Source organism: Pseudorca crassidens, chromosome 9 (assembly GCF_039906515.1).
Source record: "Pseudorca crassidens isolate mPseCra1 chromosome 9, mPseCra1.hap1, whole genome shotgun sequence".
Lineage (NCBI taxonomy): Eukaryota > Metazoa > Chordata > Mammalia > Artiodactyla > Delphinidae > Pseudorca > Pseudorca crassidens.
In genome coordinates this window covers 15,939,339-15,956,879 of record NC_090304.1, presented here as the reverse complement: position 1 = coordinate 15,956,879, position 17,541 = coordinate 15,939,339, and the positions used below count along the sequence as shown (strand labels likewise).

The 17,541-nt window shown below is 55.6% G+C and overlaps 1 protein-coding gene across 1 annotated transcript in view; it reads right to left on the bottom strand.

Annotated features, from left to right (window-relative positions):
* The window catches only part of ALX4 (ALX homeobox 4), a 39,896-nt gene extending 23,867 nt beyond the window's left edge, over nucleotides 1-16,029 (bottom strand). Inside the window, exon 1 of the mRNA XM_067751756.1 lies at nucleotides 15,579-16,029. Coding sequence (XP_067607857.1) covers nucleotides 15,579-16,029 — 451 coding nt within the window. The remainder of the gene's footprint in view (nucleotides 1-15,578) is intronic.
* Nucleotides 16,030-17,541: the final 1,512 nt, after the last annotated feature.

Genomic DNA, 17,541 nt, shown 5'->3' with positions numbered 1-17,541 from the left:
CAAACCCCTGTCCCAAGTAGCCCCCCACCCAGTCCCCTTCCAATCAGGGCCCATTTTACATACATATAACAAAGACGATAAATGGGGTGAAATATTTGACACAATTTTGTTTATCATTTGTTACATACATATTTAAAACTGCTAGTTGATGTTAAAGAAAGGCCCTTCCATAAATACTTTTTAACCTGTTAGGTTGCAACTTGAAGCTATAGCCACGAAATGAGAATTGTAATTTTTTTTTTTTTTTTTTTTTTTTTTTGCGGTACGCGGGCCTCTCACTGTTGTGGCCTCTCCCGTTGCGGAGCACAGGCTCCGGACGCGCAGGCTCAGCGGCCATGGCTCACGGGCCCAGCTGCTCCACGGCATGTGGGATCTTCCCGGACCGGGGCACGAACCCACGTCCCCTGCATCAGCAGGCGGACTCTCAACCACTGCGCCACCAGGGAAGCCCGAGAATTATAATTGTAATCACTGCATTGAAGACAGTGTGGCTTACAAACCAGTTGACAAAGGTCAGAGCAGTCGTGAGCTCCTTATAGAAAGCCCACTCCCACTTACACTCTGGGAGCATCTGGACCACTTTCCTATGGAGGTACCCCAATATTTAACGGCTCCGGAAGAATTCTCTCTGTGGGAGCATCTGCTGCCCTCTAACCATCATACCACCCGAAAGCTCTCTGGGGGTGGGGAGTGGAGAGACGGACCGTTCCAGAAAGGTAACCGATGCCACCACCACTGCTGCTGTCATTTAGAAACCAACTTCGGTGATTCGGGACTATGTTGGGGTCCCTTCTGCCCAGCGAATCCCAGGCCACCTTTCCAGGCCCGAGTCTATTATCACTTCCTCTTTGGGGATTTCCTGCCATGCCCTCCTCGGAACTCCCCTATTGGCCCCTAATAATTAGATTACTTTTCACAAAGCATTGCAAGTGTGGGTGCATGGCAGCCTCCACCATTAGACAGTATCTTCATCATGGACAGGGAAAACATCTTACCAAGCTCTGGTCCCCACATCTGGCACCCAAAAAATACCCTCTGAATTAGATGAATCTTGTTAAGCAACTAAATGTCTCAGCCTGCAGAATGACCACGTCGGCCTAGAGAGAATTTTTTTTTCCCCACCAAAATCAAGGGTTTTCTTCCTCCAGATGTGTTCATGCTGCGTTCATAACCTAAAGAATCACTTACAAGCCAAAAAAGCAAGAAGATGTTTCTCTCCTTGGACAAGAAGGGAAAAATAATGGCTGAATTAATTGTGAGGTTGCTAGTTAAAGTTTTCTGAGGTTGATAAGGCTGGATAAGATTATTCAATCTTAGCTTAACAAAATTCCATCTTTAAAATTATAAAATGGTTAAAAATTAAAAATCTCTAGAACAAAATTATACCTAAGCTGTTAGAGTTTCCATCTAAATGGCTGGGATGTGGAGCAGGTGGGGTCCAAGTGTTTTGCCCATCACGTGTAATAAGTATAAACAATGTTCAATAGTCCAATATTTGCAACAAACATGTTGGTGAAGAATGATTCTTTCATTGCCTTCTGCTCATCTGGACTGAACAAAATGTCAAATACGTCTCTGCTTTAAAGTGTACGGTGTGTACCTTCTACCAAGAAAACCGCAGTGGATATGTGATGAATACATCTCTTTTCAGTACTCTGTTAGTACTTCTCAGGGAAATGAATCATCCCATGAAACAGTGAGAATGTACTTTGTGTAGCACAAAAATGGCTTTGTGTCATCTCCTCTGAGGGGCTGAGTCCTGTGCAGTTTATTAGGTAAAGCCCGGCCCTGGCTGTCCACCTGCCTCGGCTCAGGCACTGTTTCTCCAAGGCGGCCCCTGATCCCTGGTGCAGAGCTGATGCTGAGCGAACAAGGAGGCTGGTCCACGAGCAGTCAGTTACCGTGAGTTTAGGGAAGGGGAGCCTAAACTCCCCGGCAGGCCCGTCCTTGATCCCTCCTGACCCCATGCTAGGCAGACAGCCGGCCTACACCCCTTTCATCACTCATCCGTATTTTAAAACATTTTGTCAACCACACAGTGTGGACTCAGTAATAAATTGCTCATTTTCCAATTTTATGCTTTCAAGTCAACCATAACTCTTTGTCAAAGTTTCCGGCTTCACCTACTCGAAGTTCTAGCAAAATCCTATCAAAAATAACAGCTACTATTTATTGAGTACTTACTCTGTTCCAGGAACTGTTTTAAGCTCTTTACCTATATCATCTTACTTAATCCTCACAATATTATTCATATACCCACTCTACAGATAAGGAAATTGAGGCAAAGAGGTCAACTAATTTGCCCAAGGTCACTCAGCTAGACAGGCTGAAATCTGTTCCCAGGTCCTGGCTACACTGGCCTCACCGAATCCAAGGCATCGGAAGCTTCAGGCAGCCTGTGCAGCTGAATTGTAGGATGAACCCAGTTTCTACAAGATTCCAAGAACATTAGACACTGTGCCTGTTACTTGCCTTTGGGCACCTGGCTTGGAGTCTAGGCCTCTGTTTATTCAACTGGGCTGGGGGATTCCAAGGCAGGAAGCACCGGCCTCACAAGAGCCCCCTTTGGGGCTCCCACTGCTCCACCGGCAGTGACAGTGGGGGGCAGAGCCCCCCTCGCCTTTGGTCACCTACCAGGGGTGTAGAATACTATCTAGTCCCTGGCTGAGCCACTCACTGGACAGCACTTGGGATGGAGGGCAGAGGACAGGGGGCAGCAAATGCCTCTTATGAGAATCAAATAGAAAATCTTCAAGATATTCACAGGGCCAACAGTACAGAGCCGGGGGGCGTGCACAGGGGACCTCCCTCCTAGAGCTCCTCCCAGCTCCATGGGGAAAGCGCTCTGGGATCACCTTACCAAAAGGAGTAGTCTCAGAATCGGTCCTCTCAGGAGGCGGTGTACGGACCCTGAGAGCACAGGAGAATTTCCCCCAAGGCCATGTCCTCACAGGAGGGTCAGCTGGAGGACATGGGGGCTCCCAAACAGCAAGGGGCCTACTCAGAGGCCGAGGTCGTGGCTCTGGCACCCTCACCACTAGCTCTGCCCACCACCCCTTCTCACCAGCTCTGCTTCCTGGAAAACAAGTGTGTCCCGGAGCTGAATCTCTTTGGCTGGTCAGGCTCTGGCCTGGAGGCGAGGGACTGAACAGGATGAGTTAATGCGGTTCCCCATATTCTGCAACTCTGGACCTTCATCTCAGAAGGCCATGCCGGGGACAGACCAATTGTACAGAATAGAAAGCCTAGAAGTAAACTCGCAAACATATGGTCAATTGATTTTCCACAAAGTTGCCAAGACCATTCAATGGGGAAAGGACAGTCTTTTCAACAAATGATACTAGGAAAACTAGATATCCACATGCAAAAGAATAAAGTTTGACCCTTATCTTACACCATCTACAAAAATTAACTTAACGTGGATCAAAGACCTAAACTTAAGAGCTAAAACTATAAACCTCTTAGAAGAAAACATAAGGGAAATTCTTCCTGGCATTGGAGTTAACGATGATTTCTTGGATACGACAATGAAAGCACAGGCAACAAAAGAAAAAATGGATAAATTGGATTTCATCAAAATTAAAAACTTTTGTGCATCCAAAGGACACCATCTAGAAAGTGAAAAGACAAGAATGGAGAAAATATTTGCAAATCACATGTCTGATAAAGGATTGCTACCCAGAATATACACAGAACACCTACAACTCAACAACGAAAGCCAAACAACTCAGTTCAAAAATGGGCACATGAATAGACATTTCTCCAAAGGAGAAAGACAAATGGCCAATAAGACATACAAATGGGGGCTTCCCTGGTGGCGCAGTGGTTGAGAGTCCGCCTGCCGATGCAGGGCACGCGGGTTCGTGCCCCGGTCCGGGAAGATCCCACATGTCGCGGAGCGGCTGGGCCCGTGAGCCATGGCCGCTGGGCCTGCGCGTCCGGAGCCTGTGCTCCGCAACGGGAGAGGCCACAACAGTGAGAGGCCCGCGTACCGCAAAAAAAAAAAAAAAAGATATACAAGTGTCCAAACACAAAAATTGTATAATCCAATTTCTATGAGGTGCCTGGAGTAGGAAAATTCAGAGACAGAAAGTAGAACAGAGGTTTCCAGGGGCTGGGAAGAGAGGGAGATGGGGAGTTATTGCTTAATGGGCCCATCTGGGATGATGAAAAGGTTCTGGGAATAGTGGTGACGGTTACACAACACTACGAATGTACTCGATGCCAGTGAATTGTTCGTTTAAAATCCTCGAAGTGGTAAATTTTATGTTATGTATATTTTACCACAATAAAAATTATCCCTAATTAAAATAAAGATTTGAATTTTAAAAGAGGCTACACTAAGCTTGGGGTCTCAGCCTCTCACTGCACTGCTCAGAGGCCTCCAGGGGCTCCCTGAAGTCTGAATACCTCACCAGAAAGTAAATGGCCCTCTCGGTTTTGCCGCTGTCATTCCTCAGGCAGATTCTTGCCTGTGTCCATCATGCCCCCAGCAAGCCACACACCTGCTCTTTCCCAAACACTCCATGTACTTCCCTGACCCAAGTGCTATCTGCTGAGTCTAGAGTGCTGTTCCCAGCTCGTTCAGTTGGTGAGCTCCTATTCAACCTCCAAGGCCCATCTCAAATGCCCGTACTCACTAAGTTTCAGTCCATTCGCACTTTTCCTGAGGACTCCCATGTCTTCACATTCCCGTGCGCGGGAATCAACTCATTCACTGCCAAGTGCTCCACGCCTGATGACACAGGGGCACAACCCGGCAGGAACTGTTGGATGGGAGGGGGAGCCTTTGGCAGGACACCTCTCACAGCTTTGTTTATGCCCAATACCCTCTCTAAAGAGGCAGGAGGAACTCCATCAGACTCCATCAGAGTCTCCTCCACCTCTGTGATCCGCCTCCCAGAGTGCCTGGCTCACTGCATAGTGGTGGCCACCACCTGCTGAGTGCTGACTCCACCCCAGGCTCAGGTCTAAATGTTTCTTCTCACCTGGGCTGTAAGCTCAGGACAGCATCCTGGCGGGAACACAGTGTTGCATCCCTTGAGGGCGTGGAATCTCAGAATCCTGGGGTGGGGCGAGGCTGAGTGGATGGGGTACCCAGGGAGGAACATCTTCCGCCCTGGGGCCGCCCCGCTAGGCAGACGGCAGGAAGAACCAGGAGCCCAGAACTCACTGCAGGGAAGGGGGGAGACCTGAGAGGAGTGCGTGTGGCGGGGGGGGGCGGGCAGAGGGACGCCTATTTGACTAGAGCTGGCCTGGTGGAAGCAGCAAGACCCTAGCTGCGGCCTTGGAGGTGACAGCGAAGGAGAACAGTGGGGGGAAAAGGTACTCCTCTAACTGCCAGAGGCTGAGAGGACTCCAGCCCTGTGCAAAACAGGGCGACCCAACACTTCCCTACTCCCACTCCGCAGAGGGATCCCTGAGGGAAATAAATTATTTTCCACCAGGGTACAAGAGAACTACAAGTTGGGTTCTCATCCAGGCTCAGATTCAAAAGGAGGAGGAAGGAAGAGAAGATAGAAAGATTTTTAGAGTTCCTAGCATTTCACATCCTGATTCCTCCCTCCCTCCCTCCCTCCCTCCCTCCCTTCCTTCCCTCCCAAATGTTCATTGAGCCCCTGCCATGTAGAGCAAGCCCTTCTCCAGGCTCTGGGAAAAGTTTGAAACAAAACAGACAGAAGCCTCACGGCAGTCTCTCATCCTCCCCAGGAGGAAGGTATTTCCCCATTGTTTGCTCCCAAACAGGGTCCTTAGCTCCACCCTGACCTGACCAGAGGTTCTGGCACGTTCCTGGGGCCTCGGGGAACTCAAGGAGTAATCCCTCAAAACAGTTATGAGGTCCCGTCGCAGTGCCTGGCCCCGTGTTCTCACCGCAGCGCAGCAGGACACTTGAACAGGGAAGAAGCTAGGCCCAAGGGCAAAGGTCAGGTCTAGACTCCAACCTGCCACGCACCAAGCCCATCCTTGACCTCCCATCTGCCACTGCATCCGCAGATGGGAAGATGAGAGAAACTCTTTGGGGGCCATATTTGTAAAACCCAGTCTTTCAATCCCATATCATCTGGGATAGGATGAGAGTGACCTCAAATCTAATTAGGGTCATCCCACAAAAGGATGCCGTCTGGGTTCTCAGAGCCCTTGGGCGTCAAGTACTTACCTTTGCGCCTCCGAGCTGTCCCACCTTGGGCAAGTTACTCATCTTCTATGAGTCTGCTTTCATCCCTGAAATAGGGATGATAATAGGGTCTCTCTCTCAGGGCTGAGATGGGGATTCCGTGAAATCACACCCAGGAAGCGCACTGGCACAGGCAGAAGTGCTCAAGAAACATGAGCTGTCACACGGGGTCCTCAGCAGCAGAGGCCTTACTTGCCAACTCTAACCTCCTTTTGCCTCACACCCCATCAGCCTCACTTCCTCGCTGTCCCTGTCCTGAGGCAGGGCGTCAGGCAAGACCGCCAGACTCTTCCTGTTTGGCAGGCTGGACCGAGGAACCTCTTGGTACAACGAGGCCTGGAAGAGCGCAGAACCCCAGGGCCTCAGAAATCAACTAGCCCCAGGCAGGGGGTTTCAGATGGGAGAGTGAGGCCCTGAAAGGAGGTCTGTGCATAGAACCGCGGGCATCCTCGTCTACTCTGCCCTTCGATGAGCTCCCTCCTTGAAGGGGGGCCGCGGAGCCATCCCAGCTCAGTGCTGGGGTGTGAGCCAGACGTCAACCCATGTGGCTGAGTGGTGGGGCTGCAGACAAGGCCAGGGAGACCCCTGGATATCAGGGAGGCCCACAAATCTAGGGGGCACCAAAGTTCTGAAACCTGATCGGAACCCTGCCCCCCCCCATTCAAAACACCTTAGTACGCGCAAGATGACTAAGGGGGTGGGGCCCTTAGTCCTCCCAGGTGGAGAACATGACCTTGCAGGATGTACCTGCAGGCACACTACCTCTCTGCATCCTCACACTCCCTTCCCACGTAGGCAGGGCAGGCCCAAACAGATCCCCTCTTGCAAATGAAGAAACTGAGTGGAACGGGAGATAAGGGGACCGTTCCAAAGGCACAGGGCCATTTCCAGGGAACAGCCAATACTTGAACCCAGATCTCTTGACCTACAGAGAAGGCATGGAGGGGAAAAAGGAGAAAAGAGAGAAGAAGTTGCCAGCTTTTCAGCCAGCAGAGGAGATCCAGCTGGTCTGTGGCAACTCCCAACTTCCCTCAACCTCTCTGAGCCCTCATCTTCCTGGGCGAGGTTCCGCCCACCAGGGGGAGTGGGGTGAGCCAAGCTGCCCCTCTCTGCCCAGCTTGAATCTGGGCTTCCCCTTCCCAGCACCGCCCCTGTGAACTGCAAAGAGCCAAGTCACTAGTCTGTCTTCTGAAGGCAGGACTTCTGGACCTGTAGGCAGGGGCTGCGTCCAGGGCTTCACAGAATCCCCCGTGAGGCCTGGCACAGGGACAGGCAAAGTCTGGTGAGCAACTGGAATTAGGCATTTCAGTCCCCTTCCCTGTGAAACAGGGCATTTGGGACCGGGTGGGACACCCACCCTGACACCATGACCCATCACGTTGGAGGGCTGAGTACCAGGCTTCTAGACCCAACCGATGTCCGCAGCCTGGCACATGGTCAACCTCAGAGGAGGAAGTCGGTCATGTGGCCTCAGCTAACCCCCCTTGGGCTCTCACTGCATGGTTTCCATGCACTTAGGAAAGAAAACCTGGTTTAGGGAGCCCAGCAGAGAGCAGAAGTCCTTGCCCCACTGGGTCACATTCGGGATGAATTCCTGCAATCCCACCGGGTGCTCTTCTGTTGCCCCGGCAACCCCAGGAGCTCATGGTGGAGCCCACCTTATTTCTGAAGGAGGAGGAGACTGCAAACATCTACCCTGTTTGATGCACAGACTGCGGCTTACTGGATGGGTTACAGCGAAGGGAGACAGTGGGCGGGGCCGGGGGGGCGGATACTCCCCAACTCCTTCTTCCCCTGCCCCCAGCAGTGGTTTCCCCCTTCCCACTGGTCTGTGGGGATCCACTTCTCTTTAGGCCTCAGTTTGCTCATCTGTTAAATGAGATCTGCAGTGTGCATAAAGATGGTGCGGACTCTTCCACAGCCAGCCCCACAGGACCGCGGGCACATTCAAGAGCTGGAGGTAGGAGGAGGCCCCGCTGCAGTGTGGGCGGGCTGGGTGAGGGCCCCAGGAAGACGCTTGGGCTCGCCCCAGCCCCAGCTGGCCACAGGGGGACTCTGCCTGCCACTCGGTGAGTCAGCCTCCCTGAGAAGCCGCGACCAGCGACAGAGAAGGCCACGGACCATGACACACAGGCTCTTTGTCACCGCCTCCTGGCCCGAGACTCTGGTGGCAGAGCCTATAACACGCGCGGTCCCCAGGGCGGGCGTAGGGGGGAGAGGTGTCCGGGATTTGCACAGGTGCTCACCCTCGCCCGCACACGGCTCACCTACACTGGCTGCACCCTCGGAAACTCTGGGGAACGCATGCCTTCCATATAGGAGCGCACACAAATTAGTATGCACGGTCCCCTGCATCACCCTGGGAGCAGGACCGGACCGATGAGTATGGGCGGGGCACACCGCTCCGCATTCATGATGGACATGCGCTCACACAAACCCCCAGGCCTCCACCCACACCAGCCAAGGTACTGGGAAACGCTCACAGGGGCACTTAACCACACTCCGGCAACACTCCAAATGAGACACCAATTCTTCATTCATCCTTCCAGCCAGGAAACATTTCCTATGCCCAAATGTATATACCTGGAAGGACAGAAGATATAGGATAGCAGGGAGCCGCTCGCTGGGTGTGTTCTAGGAGGTCTGGCACATGGTAGGTGATCAGTAAATGCCAAGATAGGGGACATGGGTGCAGACAGGGGACAGGAGTAGTGGAGGGGCCAGGAACCCCTGAGCCCCCGACTTGAGCCTGGTCACTCGTGAGCAAAAAGACACCCGCCCCTCTCCCCTCTCCATAGTGAAGCCCCAGCTTGGATGGAATCTAGAGCCTGCATTCAACTTCCGATGCTCTAGGACCGCCTGCCCACCTGACCTGGAACTGCTGCCTACTTGGCGCCTGCGCCCCTTAGCACACCCCAGGAAACCCTCAGGACATGTTTCCACTTCCAGGAAAGCCTTTCCCGGCACACTCAACCCCGATTTCTCCTGTACAAAAAAAAAAGAAGAAAATGTATGTAAGGGTGACGAGGGCAGGGAAACAGGGTGAAGGGGGTCCAAACTGGTACCAGCACAGTAACCCCAGCACAGAGGGCCTTTGGAAATCGACCAGACTCCTGCATTTCACAGAACTAAAATTCGGACCTCAAAGGGAAAGGGAAAGGGGAGGGATTTTCCCAAGGCCATGCAGGGAGTAGAGAACACCGTGGTGGAGACCCGCCACCATCTCAACCCAGAATGTGTGCCCTGCCTCGACGGGTGCCAAGCTGGACCTCGCGCCCGGCCCAGACCCTCCACAGCCTCTCAATCTTCTCCGCCATGGCCCTTGGAGAGCTCGGAGAACCTGCTGCTCTGCCCCAGCCTGGGTCCCTAGCAGTCCATCTGCGAGGTGCTTGGGGCTGACGCCCAGGCTTCGGGACCCCCAGTTTGGAAGGAGACTCCGCTCTGAGACAATCTGCTTTAAGAATCCGATGAAACGCACGCCGGCTCCCTCTCTTTCTCCAAAGCGCAGTGTCGCCCGCACCCAGCAGCCCCGACCCTGTGGTCCCCAGTATACGCGGCGTGGTCCTCAGGAAAGACAGGTACTTGGCAGGCAGTGGCATCCCTTTCAGCGCCCCATCTACCCGCCGGTATCTCCCAGTAACCCTCCTCTCCTCACGCGCATTGTCCCTTCTAGTTGCCCGAAACTGCCCGCTGCTCAGAATCGCCACCCATTCCCTAGCCTTTCGCTGCTCTGAGCATCCTCTTTGCGTATCTCTTTTCCTCTCTACTGAGCCTCAACTCCCCTTCCACCGCTCCCTCTCTTCCTTGGTGCTGCTGGTCTGGGGTGGGATGGGGTAGAGAAGAGGGTCAGTGGCAGAATGCACTGGAGATGGGCGGGTGCTCAGGTCCGGTGCGTTTGGAGCTCCCGCGACACCTCCCTGGACACACTGGAGGCTTCTGTCGCACCACTGAGCTCAGCCTTTGTAGGGAGACCAGCTTCCAGGCAGCATGGCATTAGCCGCCCCGGGCTACCCCGCACCCCTGTACTGGGTGAAGAAGGAGCGTCTTGAATGGAGTTGGGGGTGTTGCCGCCCATCTGCACATGTGTAGGCTAGGGAAGATGGCACAGGGCTGCACCTCTGGATGGAAGGTCCCTGGGGGCCACCAGTAACTCTGATCTCAGAAGCACCAGCCTACAGCTGCGAGGCTTTGGTGGCCGCACAGAAGTGCCGCCTCTTTCTCCAGAAAAGCCCTGTTTTGAAAAAAGGGCCTCTTCTCACTGTCCAATCTGAACAGAAGGCTGGCCTGTGGCACCCACAGCTCCGGAGCAAAGGGCGAGGGTGGGGCAGTGTCTTTCACTCTAAACTTGCTGGGGGATAATCAGCCCATAGCTGAGTCCCCCCGTCTTGGTTTTCGAATCTGACGACCTGCCTTGTCACCTCAACAACGCCTGGCAAGCCCCGTAGCTGCGGGAGCACGTGGCCAGGTGGCACCTGGCAGGCGAGGTCCCGATGCAGAGCCTCGATCTCACCGCCTCACCCAAAACAGTGCCTGTGCCTAGGTCCTTCGGTTTCCTGGGGGCGGGGGGAGCTGAGGCTGCGGGTGCTGAGAGTTCTCTCCAGCCAAGCGTGCTCTCGCATCCGGCCCCCAACTCCCCTCTCCTTGCAGTGAAAGGCACACCCACTCCAGCTCAGCCTCCCCATTCTCCATCCCAGGCCCTCGGAGCCTCGCGGGCGCCCGACAGTTTTCACATTCTTTCCCTGCCTGCTGCTCCGGGCACCCTGGTCCAGGGGTCGGCGGAGAAGCCCGAACCCCACACAGACCCCGGGACTCCAGCCTCCTTTCACACCAACATGCAAAGGCCCTTACATTTCCATTTCATATTTCAGTTTGCCACCAAAACAAAGCCGAGGGCAGACTCGCGGGAAGAGAGAAAGGAGCTGAGGCCAAGGTGAAAAGGTATGCCCACGGAAAAGAGCGCCCAGCTGCTTTCTGAAACGAAGGTTCTCGGGGACTACGGCAAAAATTTGTGTACGGTACATTTAACTTGTTTTCCTGCTGTGGCCCCTCTTTGCAGCGGGCAAAACTCGGGGCTTCGGCGACTTCATGAGAGCCTTGAGCAGCAAGGTTCCCGGCGCAGCCCCTAGTTCCCTCGAAGAGTAGGGACCGCGCAGATCCGGGAGTACAAGGTCAGCCCACTGAAGAAACGCCGCTATCGCGAACAGGGGGCGCGCGGGGGGGAGGGCAGGCTCTCTGGCTTCCCTGAAGTCTCTTCTGAAATTTCCTTACAACAACTTAAAAAAAAATCCCCCCACCCAAAGTTTTCGTTTACAGATACAGTACGTAAATGGTCTGCGTCTTGATCCAAGTGGTCGTTATACAGCGAACACGTACATAACAATTTTTCAAACTTTCCACTTAACTGTGTACTTCACTGTATATAAATTCTAATAAAGAAAACTTCGTGCGCATCGACTGATTTAAAATAATACTAGACCTTTAATCCAGGCCTTCTGTTTTTCTATTTAAGATTGTATGTGTTTAGCCTGGGCTGTTAGAGCAGACTGGAGCTTATAGAAATGAACAAAGTAAAAAATAAAAAGCATCTTTCTTCCTCTCCTCCCCCACCCCCAAAATTGACCGGGGGTCGACGTCACAGCTCCCAGGCTTGAGTTTTCCCTCCATCATCCCACAATCACCCACGGGCTCTTACGGCTAATGTGCAAGCCTCGGTTTCTCGCTGTCTTTTTTTGGGGGGGTGTCTCTCTTACACAAAACACACCCCGGTTCTTTGAGTAAAGTCGAATATGACCCAGGAGGAGTTTACACATTTTGTGGTGTGTGGATTGTGCTGGTGGGAGAAAATAAATATCTCTAGCATTCAAACTCTGCGTCTAATTCGCCAAATCAAGACCAGCCCCTCGGCGGTGCCCCAGGGGTCTCCGGCCCTGCCCTCGTCTCCCAAGACCTCTGCGCTAAGAGCGCTGCCTTCGCGGACGGCTGGATGGGAAGGTAGCAGTGGGCTAGCAACGAAAACCTGCGTGCACCGAATCGAAAGCGAAAGAGAAGGAGGTAGCAGGGCCGTTCTCGGTAGCGTTCCGGGGCGCAAGGCCAAGGCCTGGCGGGCCGCGCAAGCGGCGGCTTGGAGAGTCGTCCGCGTTGGGAGCGAGGTGCCGGGGTCCCTACTCCCGCGGCGAGGAGCCTCTTCGCCCGGCTGAGAAACATCGGTCTCCAGCCTGGCGTGTCTCCTGGGGCCCATGCGGCCTAGGATGGGCCAGCGGGCAGGGACTTCGGAAGGCCGAGTGTGAACCCGGAGCCTGACGGGGTCGGGATCGCAACACGCGCGGACACAGTGGGGCTCTTTAGTAAACGCGCGAATGTCTCTGCACCCCAGGGGGGACTGTGGAGTCACACTGCGCGTCGCCCTTTTAGTACTGATGGGGAAACGGAGTCGCAGTTAGGGAACGTCTGCAGCCGTGGAAGGCTGCTCACCTCCTCTTTCCGCATCTCCGAGAAGCCCCGCCACTGGAGACCTGAGGCGGCTGTCCTGCCCCAGGCTTTCTCGCCGTGGCCCCAGCACAGCCCCCAAACCCGCACCTTTCCAAGGAGCGCTTGGACCCAAGGACTGGCTCCCTGGGCTGACGTCCCAAAGGAGACCTCGGACCCTCTCCTCCGCTCGGTGCAGTTGCCCAGACGGAGGAACTGGCTTCCTCCCCGGGGGGACCAACAGAGCTGGGAAGGAGGTTGCCAGGTCAAAGCTCCCTTGGGTGGGGGCCGAGATCAGCCGCTGCAAGTCTAGCACCAAAGCCGTGTCTGCCTCTGCCTTTTCCCCAAGCTGCTGGGGCATCCGAGGTTTTTGCCTTAGACCCATTTCCCCCGCTCTGGAGTACATGCTCTCACAAGCGTGGGAGAGAACCATGTCAATGTGTGTTTCAGTCTCCCTGCTTGCTGGCCATCTAGAGAGCCCGCTCCAGGGGCCCTCCTCCCAGCTGCCTCTACAGAGATCAGAACCTCACCTCTTGATGCCTCGGTTTCCTCCTCTTGGACCTAATGTGCCTAACTTTTTTCCTACAGGAGCCAGAAATCTCCTCTTGGCCAGAGAAACAGCAGCTGCTAAGAGAAGGGAAAGAACAAGCAGAGCTGTTTGTTGTTTGTGGCTTTGCCCTGAGCAGGGCCTCCATCTCGGGCATCAGGGAAGTGGGGTCCTGTTGGTGTTTCCAGCTGCCTTTTGTCTCAACCTGTAGCTTTTGGCTTTGCCTAGCGCAAGATCGGGGGCCTGCCCTGTCCTCACAATTGGGTGCTTACAGGTTCCAACGGCACAGAGGCCGACGGTAGAAACGTGGAGCGGGGAGGCTAGACTCTTGCTCTGTGGGGGAACATTTACTACCCCATGAGGCCTTACTGTTATCTCCTTGTGATGCAGATGAGGAAACAGGGCTTTAGAGGGACTTCTTACTCTCAGGTCACAGTGTGGGCTGCCCCAGTGGCTACTGCCTGTAGAGGATACGTTATGCAGGCTGGCAGTGGGGGCCCAGCGGGGCTCAGAGGCAGTGCTCAGAGGGGTCTAGCTCTTTCCCTTTTCCCTCTGAACCCGAAGACATTTCCAAATGAGAGGCTGAAAGCAGCTCAGGATTTCTCCTTGCCTAATTAACTCAGCCTCCTCAGAAGCCTCACTGGTGAATTTCTCTAACACATGAAAAATCAGTGCGGTGGGAGAGAAAACATGCGAGTCCCCTGGCTCCGCACAGCGAACCTCCATGGGTCCCTAGGTCCGCGACTTGCTCACACCTAACATTCCCAAAGGACAGGGACCAGGAAGGGCCTGGGTGAGGCCAGGAGGAGGGAGCCTGATCCCCGGGGCTGGCAGGCTGGTGCATGTGGACAGGGCGAGAGCCCCTCTCCACCTGAGTGTGGAAGGAGCACCTGTGTGGAGCTGTGAGTGTCTGTGAACCGAGTGCCTGATCTCATTCCAACAGGAAGGTGGAGAGGAAAGGTGGAGGAGGTGGGGAAAGCCACCGGATCTCTCTACATCTGCTCAGTCTGTCCTGTGGATTTGAGAGTGTGTGGCTCTGTGCGAAGCCACATGAGCGTACTTGGTGTGTGTGTGAGCGCGCTGCTCGTGAGGAAGTGGTTGTGTGTGTGTGTAGAGTCCAAGTGTATGAGTGAATGTTTGTGCGTGTCAACGACCACTTAGTGGACTAATTCTGAGCCTGTGGGGAGCCAGATAGAGGCTGAGTGTAAGGAAGCGTTTCCCACGCGTTGCTTCCTAAGGTTATCCCAGTCGCCAAGGCCTCCACCATGTCCCACCTCTGTCCCCAGGCCTGGTGTCTCTCCATCGGGCCTGGATCAATGCAGCCAAAGCCGTTGTCCTGTCAGAACCAGCTCATTTCCGGGGCCCTGCCTGAAGGCCAAGGCCGCAGGGGGAGAGTGTGTACCCAGGGCTCCTAGCCCAGGCGTTTTTCCCTCCCTTCTCAGTTTCTCTCCCTGCCAGCTTGGGGCTCACCAATGCCGATTCTGTGGGAGAGAAGGCCCAGGCTCCTCAGCTGCTCTGGCCTCAGGCCACCCTTGAGAGGCTCTCTCCTCCACTACGGTCGCGGCGCTTCGGGGCCCAGGCCTGCGTCCTGAGGCCGCCTTCAAGGGGGCTTGGAGGTCATTTAGGCCTCAGGTTCCCCGTGGGCCCAAATCAGGACCCAGAGCCTTCCCTCTTGCCCAGCACTGTGCCGCCTGGAACTCTGTTCCAGCCGGTCGGTCCTAAACCATTGTTCCGAGGCCGCCGCCTCTGGGGATCGCCGAAGGAGAAACGCTCGGGAACTCTGGTCGGCCCGCCTGCCCGCCGCGAACCACCTCGACTCAGGTCTTCCGCGGCCTCAGGCGTCTCTGGACCCGCACGCGTGTGGCGCCCCGGTTCCACGGCATCCCGGGCGCGCTCCGCCGACTGCGCTCCAGGCTCCCGGCCGGGCTCCGCACCTGCGACGCTCCCACCTGCGGCGCCTCCCGAGGAGCCCCCTAGCCGGCGAGGAGCGAGGCCTCGGCAGCCCCGGAGCCTAGCGCCCGAGCGCTGCGCTGCGACTGTTTCCCGCCGCACGCCTTGAGCCGGTGCGAAGCATCCGCTTCAAAGTCGGCCCGGCGGGCAGCGCAAAGCAAGTGGTTTGGGGGAACGGCGAAGAGGGGAGAAACAGACTCCAGGTTGAGTTTAATAGCCGACGCTCCGCACCCTCCGCCGAGCGATCTGAAGGGGGCAGGAGGTATCCCTTGGTCTCCTCGGAGCGGTCGATCCCCATTTTCCTACCCGAAGTCACACGCAGCTCGGCCCCGCGCCTCCCAACCCGCCAACTCCTGTCTCCCGCAAGCCGAACGGGTTTTGAAGGTGCCGAAGCCCTGGGTCCTGGGGACCCCAGCCCGAGGGATTCGCACGTGCACTCACCGTAGCAGGGGACCTGCAAGGCCGCGTTGTGGCCGCCGCCGCCTTCCTGGAGTTTGAGGCTGCCGTCCGGGGGCGTCTTGCAGCCGCCTCGCTGCAAGTAGAGATGCGGTTGCTGCGCGGGTGGCTGCGGCGGCGGCTGCGGCTGCGGCGGCGGCGGCTGCGGTGCCGGCGACTGGGGCTGGAACTTGTTAAAGGAGCCCCGCGCTCCGGCGCCACTCTCCAGGGGTGCCGCCAGGTCCTGCTGCCCCGCGCCGTAGCGGGCGCGGCTCTTGGCGTCCCCGAATCCCTGCCCTTTGGCGGCAGCCGACAGGAAAGTTGTGCTGAACTTATCACCGCCGGGGTATGCTCTAAAAGGCGACGAGCCCTCCCGGCTCTGCGACACCGGGCTGTAGTAGGCGTCCATGGCAGCAGCCGGCGACTCGCAGTAAGAGACGCAAGTCTCAGCATTCATGCCTGGCTTGGGCGGGCGACGGGCGGGGGCGCGAGCGAGAGCGCGAGGACGCCACCGCGCGCCTTGGCTGGGAGTTTGGAGAGGCAAGGAGGCGGTGGCTGTGCGCTCCGCGCCGGCCTGCTCGCTCTCCCCCCCCCCTCCGCTCCACGCCCCTCTCTCTCTCTCTCTCTCTCTCTCTGCTCTCACCCCCTCCTCTCTCTCCCTTCTCCCTCCCCACAGCTGGCCCAGGAAAAGAACCGAGGACTGTAAAAAGATTCAGATGTTTCGGAAAGTTGACCAGATCTCCCAAACCCTCTTAAGATTTTGAAGCGGAAAAATAGAGTGAATTTTTTTTTCTTGACTTCTTTCCCCCCTCCTCTCCCTCTTCTCCTCTCTCCCTACTCTCCTTCCACCACTAACCCCTCCCCCCCCTTAAGGAGATGCTACTAGCTCGCTCGCCGCTCGGAGGGGATTCTACCAAGAGCCGCCCAAAGGCCTTTTCGATTCAAGGCGGGGCCAGGGAGGTATCTGGACTCCCCGGGCTCCCGAGCCTAGGCTGAGAATTGGTGGGTCCAAGCTTTGGCCTAGGGGAGGAGGGTATGCAAAACTTTAGTGACAGATTAAAAAAAATATAAAAAAACAAAACCAAAAACCTAACAGGTTTCGACATTCGGAGTCTGATGGGCCGCTAGCGTCCGGGTGCAGGCAAGTCGTTCGTACTCTTGCGTGCGAATTTGGCGGTGCAGCTGCGAGTCTTCCCACTGGTGCCTTTTCCTCTGTTTCCAACCCCTTTTCCCTATTCTCGGTTCCTCCATGAAATTAACACACACACACGCAGCAGTCATCCTGTGCACGGCCACTTTCACGTCTCGTTAACTATTTCCCTTTCCTGTAAGGGCACTGGGTAGGGATGAGGAGGGGCCCGTGTTCACTCAGACGCTGGAGAAGCCCCAGGCTGGGACAGTTTCCGAAGCCTTAGAACGCGGCCCCCTCCCCCCACCTCTCCCCTCCTGGGAAGGAGCCGCGTGTGCCTCAGGTCGGTCTCCGCCCGGCCGAGGGGATTTTCTGCCTGGCACACCTGAGAATGTAGAGCTGGGAGACCAGCTGGCCGCGCCTCGTCACGCTGTCACCTGCTCACTGCTCGGGTGGGGGTGAGGCAGTCTCTAATCTCTGGCCTCTCTGTCCCCGACTGTAAACCGAATGGCTTGGATTTGATGGGTTGTGTGCGCCCCAGGGAAAAGAGCGTTTACAGCGCGTCGAGTCCTTTCCACATGGCTAATCATCAACTGCACCTCACAACAACCGTGAGTGGTGGAAATCGGGGTCCCCAAATTTTCCAATGAGCAAACCGAGGTTCAGAGAGGTGCGGTCACCTGGCTGAGGTCACACAGCCGGGAAGTAGCAGCGCCTGCGTTGAAACCCAGGCTGAGGTTAGTCCGTCGGCAGATCTAGGATGGTGTTGCTGACAGCAAAAACGCACAGAACAGAGGAAACGGATCTCTGACTGCGGAATGACTCAGTTTGAAGGAGACC